This window comes from Eretmochelys imbricata, chromosome 1, assembly GCF_965152235.1.
Source record: "Eretmochelys imbricata isolate rEreImb1 chromosome 1, rEreImb1.hap1, whole genome shotgun sequence".
Taxonomy (NCBI): domain Eukaryota; kingdom Metazoa; phylum Chordata; order Testudines; family Cheloniidae; genus Eretmochelys; species Eretmochelys imbricata.
In genome coordinates, this window is record NC_135572.1 from 250,334,838 (window position 1) to 250,352,040 (window position 17,203).

Below are 17,203 nucleotides of genomic sequence, written 5' to 3' on the forward strand. Positions count from 1 at the left end.
TAAACCGAGGGAAGTTGCAAAGCTGCACTGAAGTATAATGTTCTCTGTAAGCTTGTAGTCACCACTAGAGGGCTTCCTTGCAACTCAATTTCCTAATGCTCACTTCAGCTCAGGCTTAAAACAGATTTACAGTTTCACAGAGAGCTCAATTACAGTCTGGAAGTTTAGACATTCACTTACTTTCAGAAATGACTTTAGAAATTCCCCATAAATTTTCCATTAAATAGAAAGCTTTTCAAATAACTTTTCTTACTTCTAGGCATTATTTGTATTGCGGTAGCACCCAGAGACCCCAATCAAATATCAGGGCCTGACTATGCTAGGCACTGTACAAAAGAAGCAATCCCTGCCCCAAATTACTGCTCAAGTTCGATGTTATTAGCCCCATAATTAGAGTAATGGGCCATCCTTTGAGGTAGTGAGATTGATAAATTGTCTCAAACCACTTTCTAGTATACACAGGCAGAAAAAATTGTTTTTATTGTCTTGTTTTTAATTTCAAGGATTGAGGATACAAGCAGTGATCATATTAGTCTCTTTGTATCTCCCCCACCCCCAGCTTACATAGAGCTCTTCTTCAGGGCTAGGAAACTCAAAGAGTTCTGTTCAAGCTCAAAAGTTTGTCTTTCGCCAACAGAAGTTGGTCCAATAAAAGATATTACCTCACCCACCTTGTCTCTAATATCCTGGGACAAAGATGGCTGTAACACCACTACATTTTAAGTGTAAGACGGGGGCGGGGGAGATACAAAGAGACTAATAGGTTTCAGAGTAGCAGCCATGTTAGTCTGTATCCGCAAAAAGAACAGGAGTACTTGTGGCACCTTAGAGACTAACAAATTTATTAGTGCATAAGCTTTTGTGGGCTGAAGTCCACTACATCGGATGCATAGAATGGAACATATACATATACACACAGACACACACAGAAGTTGGAAGTTTCCATACAAACTGTAAGAAGCTAATTAGTTAAGATGAGCTATTATCAGCAGGAGAAAAGAGACTAATAGGATCACTGCTTGTATCCTCAATCCTTGAAATTAAATATAACTTTCTGCCTGTGTATACTAGAAAGTGGTATGAGACAATTTATCAATCTCACTACCTCAAAGGATGGCCAATTACTCTAATTATGGGGCTAATAGCATCCAACTTGAGCAGTAATTTTAGGATTACAGAGAAAGCTTTAGTTTGCCTCCCTTCCAGCAATGGGTCTTTGGCCTTAGATATTATGAAAAGAAACACTGGTTTCCATTTTATTTCAGCTTTCTGATCTCATGGCTAATCATTATCACACACCTCTCTTGTGCTTGAGCTCACTTACGTTTTCAACGTTCCAGATGTCATAAGTTCCGTCACGAGAACAATACATTTCTTTCCCTTCACTGTAGACTCCCAGGAATCATAGAACCGAACAATATTAGGATGCTGGAGCCCTTTCAGCATTTCAGCCTCCTCTTTAAATCTCTGTCGCTCTGACTTTGACAGCTTCCGATCCTAGCAAAAAAAAAAGAAAGGTTATATATAAAAACCTATACGAAAATAGTCCACTTTAAACATGGGAAGGGCAGCAAGCTGAAAACGTGACAGGACTCTTGCACGTTAGTAAGATTCTGAAGTCCACTCAGATTTATTCTCTTACAAGCAATTCACTCCACCCAATTGTCATTCAACTGCATATTTCGTGTTTTTTTTGTTTTTAAATGCACTATATAACTGCAGATGCATTCTATTACTTCAGCTTTTTACCGGATTTAGTAGTTTATGCCATACAATTGCTCTCTAGAGAGTCATTATTCCTAGGGCTTGTCTACACTTACAGCACTATGGCAGCGCAGCTGCACCAGTGAAGCTGTGCTGCTGTAACACATAGCGAAGACACTACCTATGCCAAAAGGAGAGCTTTTCCTGTCAGCACAGGTACTCCACCTCCCTAAGAGTCAGTAGCTATGTCAATGGGAGAAGTCCTCCTGTCGACAGAGTTATCTACACTAGGGGTTAGGTCGGTATCTTCTACACCCGAGCAATGTAGTTATACCATCATAGGTTTGTAGTATAAACTAGGGCTCACTCATCCTCCGAGTCAGTTATTCTCCCCACCCCCTGGCCAAAAGTCAGATTCACAGCTACTATTGCTTAGGGGAAGCGGATACAGTGGTCCAATACATTTAAGGATACCCAAACATTAAGAAATATGCTTCAGAATTGCCTCTTTTGTATGCAGACTAAACATGTTAGTATTTCCCTGCTGCAAGCAGATCAATATCAAGAGTATAGGACTGAACTCTACATTTAGAGATTTATGATTGGTCCACACCTAAAACTTAGTTAACACCCCTGACTGACAGCTAGTTCGACCTCTCTCTTGGGTGAGAAAAAGTACGCCAACCTAAGCCCCATTACAGACACTACTATGTTAATGGAAGAATTCTTGCATCAGCCTAACTACCAGTTCTTACGAGGATGGATTCACTACAGTACTTTGAAGTCGCAGCTCGGGCTCTGAAGCCTACAGGAGGAAGGTTGGTCTTCAGAGTGCGAGCCGCAACTTCAAAACATTGTTTCTACAGCTACTTTTAGAGGACTAGTCCAAGCCCCAATAGTCTGAATCCATCAACCTGGGCTAGGAGGCTCGCTCCAAAATGTTAAGTAGATATTCCCTAAATGTGACTTCCCAATAGTATTCAGGCTATATCTATACTACAGCAGCGCAGCTGCACCAATGTAGGGCTTCTGGTGAAGACCTGTAGATTGGTATAATTTACTTCACTCAGAAGTGTGAACAAAGTAACTTGTAGTGTAGACACAGCCACAGCCACGCTAATCTCTCCAAACTATCCTTTATTCACTTAGAGATCTTTAACTATTTCAAAAAGTCTCTCCACTGAAGCCTTATGTTATGGAGGAACTGAGGCTATTTTCCAGATGGAACATCATAATTTAAAGACAAGTGCAAGAAGTGTAAAGATTTTCCAGATGAAAATGAGGAAAAAAAATCAAACACGGCACGTGAGCCAATTTTCAATGGCACGCTGCTGTCTGTCAGGGACCCCAGCAGACAGCAGCGTGCCACTAAAAATCCTGCCCGGCCCAGCCCGCTCTTCTCCACCCCCCTGCTCTCTCCTTGCAGGGCAGGCAAACTTCTCCCTTGTCCCCCAGTGTGCTGGGTTCCTGCCCCTCCTTCTCTCCCTCCCTGCCACCGATCAGCTGACAACCCTTGCTACGGAGGGGAAGAGGGAAAAGCGGAGCCACAGCGCACTCACGCTCTCTGCTCCGGGGACCTTGTGGAAGGGGGTGGAATCGACATATCCCCTCCAGCCCCCTGTCGTGAGCCACTCAGGACAGGGGGCTGGGAGCACCCCCACGACCCTCCCCACACACACCCCCAGCCCTCTGCCCTGACTCCTGCACCCCCCCCCACACACACACACCCCCAGCCCTCTGCCCTGACTCCTGCACCCCCCCCCACACACACACACCCCCAGCCCTCTGCCCTGACTCCTGCACCCCCCCCACACACACACCCCCAGCCCTCTGCCCTGACTCCTGCACCCCCCCCACACACACACCCCCAGCCCTCTGCCCTGACTCCTGCACCCCCCCCCACACACACCCCCAGCCCTCTGCCCTGACTCCTGCACCCCCCCCACACACACACCCCCAGCCCTCTGCCCTGACTCCTGCACCCCCCCACACACACACCCCCAGCCCTCTGCCCTGACTCCTGCACCCCCCCACACACACACACCCCCAGCCCTCTGCCCTGACTCCTGCACCCCCCCACACACACACACCCCCAGCCCTCTGCCCTGACTCCTGCACCCCCCCCACACACCCCCCCAGCCCTCTGCCCTGACTCCTGCACCCCCCCCCACACACACACACACCCAGCCCTCTGCCCTGATTCCTGCACCCCCCCCCCACACACACACACCCAGCCCTCTGCCCTGACTCCTGCACCCCCCCACACACACACACACAGCCCCGACTCCTGCACCCCCACACTCCATGCCCTGACTCGTGCACCCCCCACATCCCCACCCACACCCTGAGCACCAAATGGGAGCTGCCGAGGTAAGCGCTCCACACCCAAACCTCCTGCCCCAACCCTGAGCCCCCTCCCTCATTCTAGCTCCTGGCCAGACCCTGCACCCCAACCCCCAGCCCTGTGCTCAGCACACTCCCATCCTCATCTCAGTGCAGAGAGAGAGGAAGAGAATGGCTAGAACCAGGGAGAAGGTAGGTACCTACTCTATGTGGACAGGGCTGGGACCCCAGACCGGCAGCGGGGCCGGCAGGAGCCAGCGGACGGACCCCCAGACCGGCCGCCAGCCTCACTCAGCCCACTGCTGGTCTGGAGTTCTGGCTGCCGGCCCCTTGCTAGCTGGAACCCCAGGCCAGCAGCAGGCTGAGTGGGCCAGCGGTGTAAGATCAGCATTTTAATTTAATTTTAAATGACACTTCTTAAACATTTTGAAAACCTTGTTTACATACAATAGTTTAGTTATATAATATATAGACTTATAGCAAGAGACCTTCTAAAAAACATTAAAATGTATTATTGGCACACGAAACCTTAAATTAAAAGTGAATAAATGAAGACTTGGCACATCACTTCTAAAAGGTTGCTGACCCTGAGTTATATATACAGCTCACCATTACCTACTTTGTAAAAACTACTCAGCCACAATGGCCTACTTTAAAACATGTGCATCTCAAATACTGAATTATATTTTATAAACCTGTTTGAGCATTATCGTAAAACAAAAGAATGAAGTGATATGACTGAAGGGTCATATGACAAGTTATTTGGCTTATAGGTAACTTAACATTCAATATTTCTAATTCTTCCCATTTCAGGAATGAATGTATGCCAATTATGGTTACTTTCCAAGTAAAAACAGAGCATACATGCTTACTGCATGTGTGTCTTTGGCAAGTGTATGTTTATAGGTCTCATGTCACTGTATGTCTCAAGTGTAGATTTGATTTTGCAGTCTGACTGAAACTAATAAGACCTTTCTGTTCCCTAAAAATAAGACAGACAGTAAAGACTCCAGGTAAGGACCAGTTAAAGGTTAAATAGCATTTCTTTCTACAATATGAATGAATGACAGTAAAAGCAATGCATCACATTTTTAAACACACAATCGACATATCCGTGTATCAGCACATCATATACACATGCTTCCTGGCAGAAGCCCTCAATATTTGGGCCAGCACATAAAACCTTCAATATGAGACTCTCTGCTCTCAGTATCAGGTGTACCATGTTCCTGGCCACTGCTCCACGGCCTTGACTCCAAATATAGATACTTTTAAGAAAAATTATATAATATATATGTACTTGTGTTGATACTACACAATAAATATTTGTTTTTGTTTTTGGACAATCTGCAAACTAAACTCGTTTCAGTACGTGAATATTTAGACTGTACTTTAGACCAGCTTTTATTACTGAAAAAGTCTATCAAGCTTTTAAGTTTATTATAAACAATTATAGCCACAAACTTAGCAAAACCATTCAAGATTAAGTCAGGAAATAACCTTATTTCTCTCTACTACTGTCTTGAGTTTCTCTATTAAAATTGGCTTAATGCATTCCCAATGCTATAATTTTCTAGGTGTATAGTGTTCATCAGAATGCATTTGTAAAAATAAACTTTATGCTACCTAAAGTGCTTTATTACAAACTTTGCTAAAATCAGTTTTAGACCATTATATTAAGTTCTCATATTGTAAATACCTTACATCTCATCCCAAACTCAGATGATTCAACTTCCTCACATCATTGCAATACTACCACCAAAGCTCAAAAGAGAATTTAACTAATGTTGCTCCTGGTTACATACATACCCATAATGGGCATGCATAAGTTGAGCCATTTTGTCCTCACTGGTTACATCAATGCTGATGTCATGTCCCTATAGATACAACTGTTGTGCTGAAGACAGACACTCAACACTGAGCACTGGCAGAAAGTCATGGCAAAAGCAGTGAAGTGAGTAATTAAGCATCTGCTTAAGAAGTCATGCTGCGCTAATAGTTTGGGACACATTTGCACACTTAATGCATGCCAGCAAGTTTCAAGCTGGGGTAAGTAGTTGTATTTTCACAATGGAAGGAAAATAAGGAGGGGGAGGCCTTAAGTTTTGCTGCTCCAGTATTCTAATGCAATATTATCTTCAAAGACATATGGGGAAAGGGCAGAGGGAGGAGACACCACTTGTCCACTGAACCACCAGTAAGTACCAACTTCACCTTAATACTATTCTAGAGCAGGTCTACACTTAAAATGCTGAAGCGGTGCAGCTAGCAGCACTTCAGTAAAGACTACTACACCAACGGGAGCTAATTCACCTCCATGACACACAGTAGCTATATCAACAGGAAAAGCCCTCCTGCAGACCTACTGCTGTCTACACTGAGGGCTAGGTCAGTATAACTGCATCACTCAAGCATGTGGATTTTACACACCCAAGTGACATAGTTATACTGATAAAAAGAAAAGGAGGACTTGTGGCACCTTAGAGACTAACAAATTTATTTGAGCACAAGCTTTCGTGAGCTACATCTCACTTCATCGGATGCATTCAGTCGAAAGCTTATGCTCAAATAAATTTGTTAGACTCTAAGGTACCACAAGTCCTCCTTTTCTTTTTGTGAATACAGAGTAAGCCTATGTCTGCACTACGAAATCAGGTCGAATTTATAGAAGTCGGTTTTTTAGAAATCGGTTTTATATATTCGAGTGTGTGTGTCCCCACAGAAAATGCTCTAAGTCCATTAAGTGCATTAACTCGGTGGAGTGCTTCCACAGTACCGAGGCTAGCGTCGACTTCCGGATTGTTGCACTGTGGGTGGCTATCGCACAGTTCCCGCAGTCTCTGCTGCCCATTGGAATTCTGGGTTGAGATCCCAATGCCTGATGGGGCTAAAACATTGTTGCGGGTGGTTCTGGGTACATATCGTCAGGCCCCCGTTCCTTCCCTCCCTCCCTCCGTGAAAGCAAGGGCAGCCAATTGTTTCGCGCCTTTTTTCCTGAGTTACCTGTGCAGACGCCATACCACGGCAAGCATGGAGCCCGCTCAGATAACCGTCACAGTATGTCTCCTGGGTGCTGGCAGACACAGTACTGCATTGCTACACAGTAGCAGCAACCCATTGCCTTCTGGCAGCAGACGGTGCAAAATGACTGGTAGCCGTCATCGTCATGTCTGAGGTGCTCCTGGCCGCGTCGGCCGGGAGCGCCTGGACAGACATGGGCGCAGGGAGTAAGTTTGGAGTGACTTGACCAGGTCACTCTCTTTAGTCCTGCAGTCAGTCCTATTGAACAGTCTTATGGTGAGCAGGCAGGCGATATGGATTGCTAGCAGTCGTACTGTACCATCTTCTGTCAGGCAGGCAAGAGATGAGGATAACTAGCAGTCGTATTGCACCGTCTTCTGCCGAGCAGCCACGAGATGTGGATGGCTTGCAGTCCTTCTGCACCCTCTGCTGCCAGCCAAAGATGTAAAGGATAGATGGAGTGGATCAAAACAAGAAATAGACCAGATTTGTTTTGTACTCATTTGCTTCCCCCCCTCTAGGGGACTCATTCCTCTAGGTCACACTGCAGTCACTCACAGAGAAGGTGCAACAAGGTAAATCTAGCCATGTATCAATCAGAGGCCAGACTAACCTCATTGTTCCAATAAGAACAATAACTTAGGTGCACCATTTCTTATTGGAACCCTCCGTGAAATCCTGCCTGAAATACTCCTGGATGTAAAGCCACCCCCTTTGTTGATTTTAGCTCCCTGAAGCCAACCTTGTAAGCCGTGTCCTCAGTCGCCCCTCCCTGCGTCAGAGCAACGGCAAACAATCGTGCATCTGAGTTGAGAGTGCTGTCCAGAGCAGTCACAATGGAGCACTCTGATGGGGCTAAAACATTGTCATGGGTGGTTCTGGGTACATATCGTCAGGCCCCCGTTCCCTCCCTCCCTCCGTGAAAGCAAGGGCAGACAATCGTTTCATGCCTTTTTTCTGTGCGGATGCCATACCAAGGCAAGCATGGAGGCCGCTCAGCTCACTTTGGCAATTAGGAGCACATTAAACACCACACGCATTATCCAGCAGTATATGCAGCACCAGAACCTGGCAGAGCGATACTGGGCGAGGAGGCGACATCAGCGCGGTCACGTGAGTGATCAGGACATGGACACAGATTTCTCTGCCAATGCATGCATCACGGTGCTAATGGGGCAGGTTCATGCTGTGGAACGCCGATTCTGGGCTCAGGAAACAAGCACAGACTGGTGGGACCGCATAGTGTTGACGATTCCCAGTGGCTGCAAAACTTTCGCATGCGTAAGGGCACTTTCATGGAACTTTGTGACTTGCTTTCCCCTGCCCTGAAGCGCATGAATACCAAGACGAGAGCAGCCCTCACAGTTGAGAAGCGAGTGGCGATAGCCCTGTGGAAGCTTGCAACGCCAGACAGCTACCGGTCAGTTGGGAATCAAATCTACTGTTGGGGCTGCTGCGATGCAAGTAGCCAAACGCAATCAAAGATCTGCTGATATCAAGGGTAGTGACCCTGGGAAATGTGCAGGTCATAGTAGATGTCTTTGCTGCAATGGGATTCCCTAACTGTGGTGGGGCCATAGACGGAACCCATATCCCTATCTTGGCACTGGAGCACCAAGCTGGCGAGTACATAAACCGCAAGGGGTACTTTTCAATAGTGCTGCAAGCTCTGGTGGATCACAAGGGATGTTTCACCAACATCAACGTGGGATGGCTGGGAAAGGCACATGACGCTCGCATCTTCAGGAACTCTGGTCTGTTAAAGGGACTTTATTCCCAGACCAGAAAGTAACTGTTGGGGACGTTGAAATGCCTATATGTATCCTTGGGGACCCAGCCTACCCCTTAATGCCATGGCTCATGAAGCCGTACACAGGCAGCCTGGACAGTAGTCAGGAGCTGTTCAACTACAGGCTGAGCAAGTGCAGAATGGTGGTAGAATGTGCATTTGGACGTTTAAAGGCGCGCTGGTGCAGTTTACTGACTCGCTTAGACCTCAGCGAAACCAATATTCCCACTGTTATTACTGCTTGCTGTGTGCTCCACAATATCTGTGAGAGTAAGGGAGAGACGTTTATGGCGGGGTGGGAGGTTGAAGCAAATCGCCTGGCTTCTGGTTACGTGCAGCCAGACACCAGGGCGGTTAGAAGAGCACAGGAGGGCACGGTATGCATCAGAGAAGCTTTGAAAACCAGTTGCATGACTGGCCAGGCTACGGTGTGTGAAAGTTCTCTTTGTTTCTCCTTGATGAAACCCCCCACCCCTTGGTTCACTCTACTTCCCTGCAAGCTAACCACCTTCCCCTCTTCCCTTTAATCATTGCTTGCAGAGGCAATAAAGTCATTGTTGCTTCACATTCATGCATTCTTTATTCATTCATCACACAAATAGGGGGACGACTACCAAGGTAGCCCAGGAGGGGTGGTGGAGGAGGGAAGGAAAATGCCACACAGCACTTTAAAAGTTTACAACTTTAAAATTTATTGAATGCCAGCCTTCTTTTTTTTTGGGCAATCCTCTTTGGCGGAGTGGCTGGTTGGCCGGTGGCCCCCCCACCGCGTTCTTGCGCATCTGGGTGTGGAGGCTATGGAACTTGGGGAGGAGGGCGGTTGGTTACACAGGGGCTGTAGTGGCAGTCTGTGCTCCAGCTGCCTTTGCTGCAGCTCAACCATACACTGGAGCATACTGGTTTGGTCCTCCAGCAGCCTCAGCATTGAATCCTGCCTCCTCTCATCACGCTGCCGCCACATTTGAGCTTCAGCCCTCTCTTCAGCCTGCCACTTACTCTCTTCAGCCCGTCATCTCTCCTCCCGGTCATTTTGTGCTTTCTTGCACTCCACGCATTCGTCTGTGCTCTGTCAGTGTGGGAGGACAGCATGAGCTCAGAGAACATTTCATCACAAGTGCGTTTTTTTTCTTTCTAATCTTCACTAGCCTCTGGGAAGGAGAAGATCCTGTGATCATTGAAACACATGCAGCTGGTGGAGAAAAAAAAGGGACAGCGGTATTTAAAAAGATACATTTTATAAAACAGTGGCTACAGTCTTTCAGGGTAAACCTTGCTATTAACATTACATACATACATACATGCATGACAAGGTCGCATTTTGCCTCTCCCTACCGTGTGGCTACCCCCTCAACCCTCCCCCCTCCCCGTGGCTAACAGCGGGGAACATTTCTGTTCAGCCACAGGTAAACAGCGAGCAGGAACGGGCTCCTTTGAGTGTCCCCTGCAGAAAAGCACCCTATTTCAACCAGGTGACCATGAATGACATCTCACTCTCCTGAGGATAACAGGGAGATAAAGAATGGATGTTGTTTGAACGCCAGCAAACATACACTGCAATGCTTTGTTGTACAATGATTCCCAAGTACGTGTTACTGGCCTGGAGTGGTAAAGTGTCCTACCATGGAGGACGCAATAAGGCTGCCCTCCCCAGAAACCTTTTGCAAAGGCTTTGGGAGTACATCCAGGAGAGCCACGAATGCCAGGGCAAAGTAATCCTTTCACATGCTTGCTTTTAAACCATGTATAGTATTTTAAAAGGTACACTCACCGGAGGACCCTTCTCCGCCTGCCGGGTCCAGGAGGCAGCATTGGGTGGGTTCGGGGGGGGTACTGGCTCCAGGTCCAGGGTGAGAAACAGTTCCTGGCTGTTGGGAAAACCGGTTTCTCCGGTTGCTTGCTGTGAGCTATCTACAACCTCATCATCATCTTCTTAGTCCCCAAAACCTGCTTCCGTGTTGCCTCCATCTCCATTGAAGGTATCAAACAACACGGCTGGGGTAGTGGTGGCTGAACCCCCTAAAATGGCATGCAGCTCATCATAGAAGCGGCATGTTTGGGGCTCTGACCCGGAGCGGCTGTTCGCCTCTCTGGTTTTCTGGTAGGCTTGCCTCAGGCTCCTTAAGTTTAACGCGGCACTGCTTCGGGTCCCTGTTATGGCCTCTGTCCTTCATGCCCTGGGAGATTTTGACAAAGGTTTTGGCATTTCGAAAACTGGAACGGAGTTCTGATAGCACGGATTCCTCTCCCCATACAGCGATCAGATCCCGTACCTCCCGTTCAGTCCATGCTGGAGCTCTTTTGCGATTCTGGGACTCCATCATGGTCACCTCTGCTGATGAGCTCTGCATGGTCACCTGCAGCTTGCCACGCTGGCCAAACAGGAAATGAGATTCAAAAGTTCGCATTTCTTTTCCTGTCTACCTGGCCAGTGCATCTGAGTTGAGAGTGCTGTCCAGAGAGGTCACAATGGAGCACTCTGGGATAGCTCCCGGAGGCCAATACCGTCGAATTGTGTCCACAGTACCCCAAATTCGACCCAGCAAGGCCGATTTAAGCACTAATCCACTTGTCAGGGGTGAAGTAAGGAAATCGATTTTAAGAGCCCTTTAAGTCGAAATAAAGGGCTTCATCGTGTGGACGGGTGCAGGTTTACATCAATTTAACGCTGCTAAATTCGACCTAAAGTCCTAGTGTAGACCAGGGCTATGACGGCTGCTACTCTGAAACCAGTTATACTGATGTAACTCTGTAGTGTAGACCTGGCTTTAGTCACATTAGTTTCCCTTCCACTCTCCATAATCACACCCATAACTGCTACAAGCCTTAAGATTCCCCTCACTGTTAAGACATCTCCATGCAGGCTTATAGCAGAAACATGTTGATATTTAGAGGTTAATTTTTCAAGAGCACACGGACAATTGTGTGCTTAGTTTGTGCACATGCAAATATTACCAAACCATGTATTTGCACACTCCCCAAAGGGCTAGTTATGTACCAAACTGGTCATTTGCACATGCAACAAACTGCCTTTAGTTGTGCATAACTTGTATTTTAAAAAATTAGTCCCCTAATACCGTAACAACTGGCACAAGTTTAATATTAGCCTTTTTAGGTTTCTAGAGCCTAAAACCTATTAGTTCTATAGTAGACTTCTTTGTGTGTGAAGATGAGCTACAGCAACTCCCATCGCATATTCACCTTTCGACACTCTTCTGTCGAAACTGAGCTGTCTGAGGGAGTGTCTACATTTACAGCGGCACAGCTGCACCAGTGCAGCTGTGCCAATGTAGTGCTTAGTGAAGACACTACCTACACCAATGGGAGAGCTTCTAACATCAGTATAGGTACTTCACCTCCCCAGCAGGTTGTAACTATGTCAACAGGAGAAGCCCTCCCGTCGACATATCACTGTCTACAGATCAGTGGTTAGGTTGATATAACTACGTTGTTCAGGCGTGTGGATTTTCCACACCCAAGTGAGGCAGTTAGACATTTGTTTGTAGTGTAGACAGGGGTGAGTCTGTGAAAACCTGACAGCCTCTATCTTAAGGTCCCTAATCTTCCTTGTACAAACATACCACTTCAGGAAAAGCAATAGTCTTAATAGCCACTGTTGCTGAACAATTGGACACCTTTATTGAATCCATGAAATAGTCCACCTATCCCCCACCCCCGATGTGGCCAATCCTGTTAGAGAGGTACCATTAGGCATGAAAGCTATGAAGAAAAGTGGCAAGATGAAAGAATTAAACAGAAATCACTAATATTGACATACAAGAAACTTCTCTAAGACAGTGGTTCTCAACTTTTTCTACATCAGGACTCCTCCCCCTGCCATCTAGCCAAGATGGAGCTAGAATGCCCTCACTTTCAAGAATACGGGAAGGGCAGGGTTATGATCTCTAGGTTGAGAACCTATATTGCAGGAGAATCATTACCCCAATTCTACCTATCTTAACTGAACATAAAAATTTCCATTTTTTGTAGATTCCACATATTTGATGACTGTCAAGGCATGTTACAAAGCTCATCTTTTATCTCCCAAAATTTGAAACGGGAAGTATTGTACTTAAGGGTGGGAAACTGAGGGAGAAGAACAGATTGTTTGTGGCAGGTTGTTTAAGATAAATTCCTGCACTTGGGTTAAGGGATTTCAAGGGCACCTGAATTATATGGACAGAAGCCCTATTTAGCATTTTTGTAAATCTGAATAGGCATCTAAAGTGATCGTTTCAGCACATACCTACTGCTCTGAGACACTAGCAATTCCAGGTATTCTGACTAGATGTTTAAATGCCAGCAGGTTAACATTAACCAACTGCAAGTAGGGTAAGTAAAGGAATAAGTCAAGCACCCAGAACACACACACACAAAAAGAGAAAAGCAACTGAAAGGTGTTTGCACTCAATTCAGCAGTATAGATCCAATTTTAGTGAAAGGAGAAACTACTATGAACAACAGAAAGGACTGGAAACTTGACATCCTTCACTTCAATGAGTTAACAGAAAAACCCATGCTACTGTCACTATAAGCACCCTTTAAGTGGGGGAAAATGGCTCGTTCACTGAAATGGAAAAAACTTACTCGAGCAAAAACAGCTAAGACGATTTAGGACAGAACAAAGCAAACATCAAAATCTAAAATTTAGAAGAAATAATGCAGTCATTTGGTATCTTCAAGCCATTGGGGTACACAGGCAAGACAAACAAGCAGTTAAATCCATTTTAGGAAGTGAAATTGAGAAGGGTTTGACAGCCTGTATATTTAGTGTTGCATAAAATGGACAGCATTGTTCTTCCTGAATTGATATCTACCCCCAAGGTCTCAGTGTCATATCCCAACCACAGGGTTGCCTTCAGAACAAACTGGAGCAGATGCATCAAGCCTACACTGTTCATTTCATTCATTCCTTTCCACCTACATTAAATTGTTTTGACAAGCCAGAACAACAAAAAAGCAAGGCTACCCAGCACATGACTTGAACTTCTGTAGAGCCAGGGTCCTGGAACAGAGACACGCAGCAAGAGAAACAATTGTTCAGCTCAGTACCATTCAATTTTTTTTTCTTGGCAGATGCTATTTATCCATGTATTTTCCATTGCAATTTCTTTCAGTTGGGAGACAGATGGCTGTATCAGAGCTGTTGTACATTGTGCAATGACTGGTAAAACATTTGAAAGACCCACTTTAGTCAGCCATGCCAAGCAAGATATAGCCTCACCAACTCCTTTCCCTCTTGCATTATGTTCGTACATTGAAAACACTAACTGAAACAACCATCACCCTCCCCTCTAAGGTACCTTATATGAGGCACTGACACAGATAATGCAGTAGCTTAAGTTCCCATAAAAATACTTGCCTCTTGGCAGCCCAAAGTATGCACACATCCAGTGAACATTTACGGCTGGGTCTTGATGTGTTTTATTTGGCTTTCCTGTTTTTAGGGACAGTTAATACATTTGAGATCCCCAATAGGTAGCTTCATGTACAATGAAAGGAAAGGGGATTGCTAACATATCATTTAACCAATATGTGTATGTTACCACTGCCTTTTAGATCATGAAATACTACAGTGGACTGGGCCACATTCTGAGTCAACTCAACAGTTCATTCTGTCTGGAAAATCCACATGGCAGCATCTCTCTGTAGCGTTTCTTCTGAGTACATAATTTGGAGAGGTTCAGGGTTGGGTAGTGGCGGAGTTCAGTATTTCCCTTTTTGTAATAGTCAATACTAAAACAGAATAGTAAGCCTTCTAACACAAGTGATTGTTTACACTTACAGTAAAGCCTAGCTTGGTTTACATCTGACAGACAGCTATTCAAACAGAGCTACATATTGCAGCCACATTGCACTTTGCTCTAGCAAAAACAAACACAGAAGCAGTGAACAGGATAATGCACAGCAAAATTCTTATACAATAGAAGGACTTACAAATAATTTATAATTGTTATCAGTTTTCTGCCTACTTGCTTGTAACAACCAAACAATCAGGTTTTTTTTTTTGACACCTGTACACAATGCTGTGGAACACAGGGGACTGGCAGGAAGAAAGCAATTGCCTAGAAGAAAGTTCTAGTATAGAAGGAACAAAGCAGGACAACAAAAGAGTGTTCACATTAGGTCTTTTTTTAACCTTAGTTCGTTCATCTCATTTCACAAAGTCAAGAGAGAGCTTAGACTTACGGTCCAATTCTTTATATACACTTTTCACATATCACTAGGTTATTTCCCTCAATGAAAAACTACACCCCAAATGGGCCTTCACGTAAACAGCTAGAGACCAAGCTCCTGTCAGTTGCTATATACATGAAATGCCAAATGAGCAAGTTCTGAGTTGTCAGGGGTCCCTCCCCACTCTCAACTCTAGAGTACAGATGTGAGGACCCGCATGAAAGACCCCCTAATCTTATTTCTACCAGCTTAGGTTAAAAACTTCCCGAAGGCACAAATCCTTTCTTGTCCTTGGATGGGTAATGCTGCCACCACCAAGTGAGTTAGACAAAGATTCAGGAAGAGGATGCTTAGAGTTAGTTTCCTTAAAATATCCCCCCAAGCCCCTTCACCCCCTTTCCTGGGGAGGCTTGAGAATAATACACCAACCAAATAGGTTAGCAAGGTGAGCACAGACCAGACCCTTGCGTTTTTAGGGCACTAAAAACCAATCAGGTTCTTAAAAAGAGACCTTTATTATAAAAACAAAATAAAAGCAGCACCTCTGTAAAATCAGGAAAATAATTTTACAGGGTTATCAAATTCAAAAAAACAGAGGATTCCCCTCTAGGTAAAAAACTTTAAAATTACAGAACAACAAAACAAACAAAAATCAGGAATAAACCTCCCTCTTAGCCTAGTGAAAATTCACAAGCTAAAACAAAAGATTTTCTAATGCATTTCCTTGCTATTACTTACTATTTCTGTAATTTTAGAAGTATTCAGTCGGAGCTGGATTACTTGCTTGGTCGCTCTTTGTCTTGGAGAAGAACACCGAGCACAAAACAAAAACCTTCCCCCATGGATTTGAAAGTATCTTCTCCCCTTATTGGTCCTTTTGGTCAGGTGCCCACCAGGTTTTCTGAACTTCTTAACCCTTTATAGGTAAAAGATTTCACACTACCCTTGGCTGCATGTTTATAACATGAGTGAAGTAGAAATCTTATGCATAGTTCTTATCTTGGAATTTGTTACAGTCAATGTTTATGTGATAGCCACTTGTGTTCTATTGCTCCTCTAAAAGACCGCCTGTTGGAAGCCTCCCTGACAACATGCCATTTAAGGGCACAGTCTTTGGTAAGACGGATTTAAAAGGAGACACCCTGCACTAGGCCAACTTATTCAGCCCTGCATCACATCCCTCCCACAACCTCCTCCCACTCATGAATAATACCGCTTCTAAATTTTTGGTCTTCACTTTTGATAACCTGCATAATTGATTCAGATAACTGTCCTAGCTGGTGAACAAAAATACCTACTCCCACAACAGTACTCCAATACTTTACCATGCCAGGTATTGACTTCCCAATTTTTCCCCTGATAAATAAAATGTTAATTGCAGCAGTATGCATTGACTTTCAGAGTTTAGTTTTTCCAGGACTTGGGATTTTTCAATTGTCCAGCAGTTCCCAGTTGATCCCTTTAAAGAACTGTTCCTCCTCCTGCACCCTAAAATCATTGCACAACACTGACACAGTAATAGCTCAAAAACAGAGCTAATCTAAAGCTTTCTGTGAAATCACCAGATCTTTGGTCTTGTGCACATTGATATGCTGTCTCAGGAATTCCATACATACATACACACAAGATTTGAATCAATATTTTTCTAAAAGAAAGTTACTGCACAGAAGCAAAACCACCACTTAACACACTATGCAGAGGTAGATATAAGGAAGAGAAGGTTACTCACCTTTGCAGTAACTGAGGTTCTTCAAAACGTGTCCCCCAATGGTGCTCCACTTCAAGTAACTGCACTCCGGTGCCTCTGGTCGGAGAATTTCTACAGCAGTGCCCAGTTGGGCCACACATGCATTCTCCCCATCTCACGCCGTCAGTGGTGATTAACTAGTACTGTGTGACCAACCCTCCCGCCCCCAACCCCCTGTTCCTTCTCTACCACAGAGGACCTTCTGATAGCTCCAAAGTAGAGGGGAGGAGAGTAGGTAATGGTGCACCTACAGGGAAATATCGAGGAACCTCAGTTATTATACAAGGTTTTTTTCTCCAAATGATGTCCCTGTGGGTCCTCCACTTCAGGAAACTGTAGAGCAGTGCCCCGCAATGGAAGGGAGGGGCTTCAGAGATGGATCTGTGATCAATTATAGGACCACGAAGCCTAATAAAGGGTTGAAT

The 17,203-nt window shown here is 45.2% G+C and overlaps 1 protein-coding gene across 5 annotated transcripts in view; it reads right to left on the reverse strand.

The window, feature by feature from the left end:
* WNK1 (WNK lysine deficient protein kinase 1) overlaps window positions 1-17,203 on the reverse strand; it is a 170,543-nt gene that overhangs the window by 108,801 nt on the left and 44,539 nt on the right. For all 5 annotated transcript variants that reach the window (XM_077827393.1, XM_077827384.1, XM_077827375.1 and 2 more), the window contains exon 2: window positions 1,325-1,497. In XM_077827393.1, coding sequence (XP_077683519.1) covers window positions 1,325-1,497 — 173 coding nt within the window. The remainder of the gene's footprint in view (window positions 1-1,324; window positions 1,498-17,203) is intronic.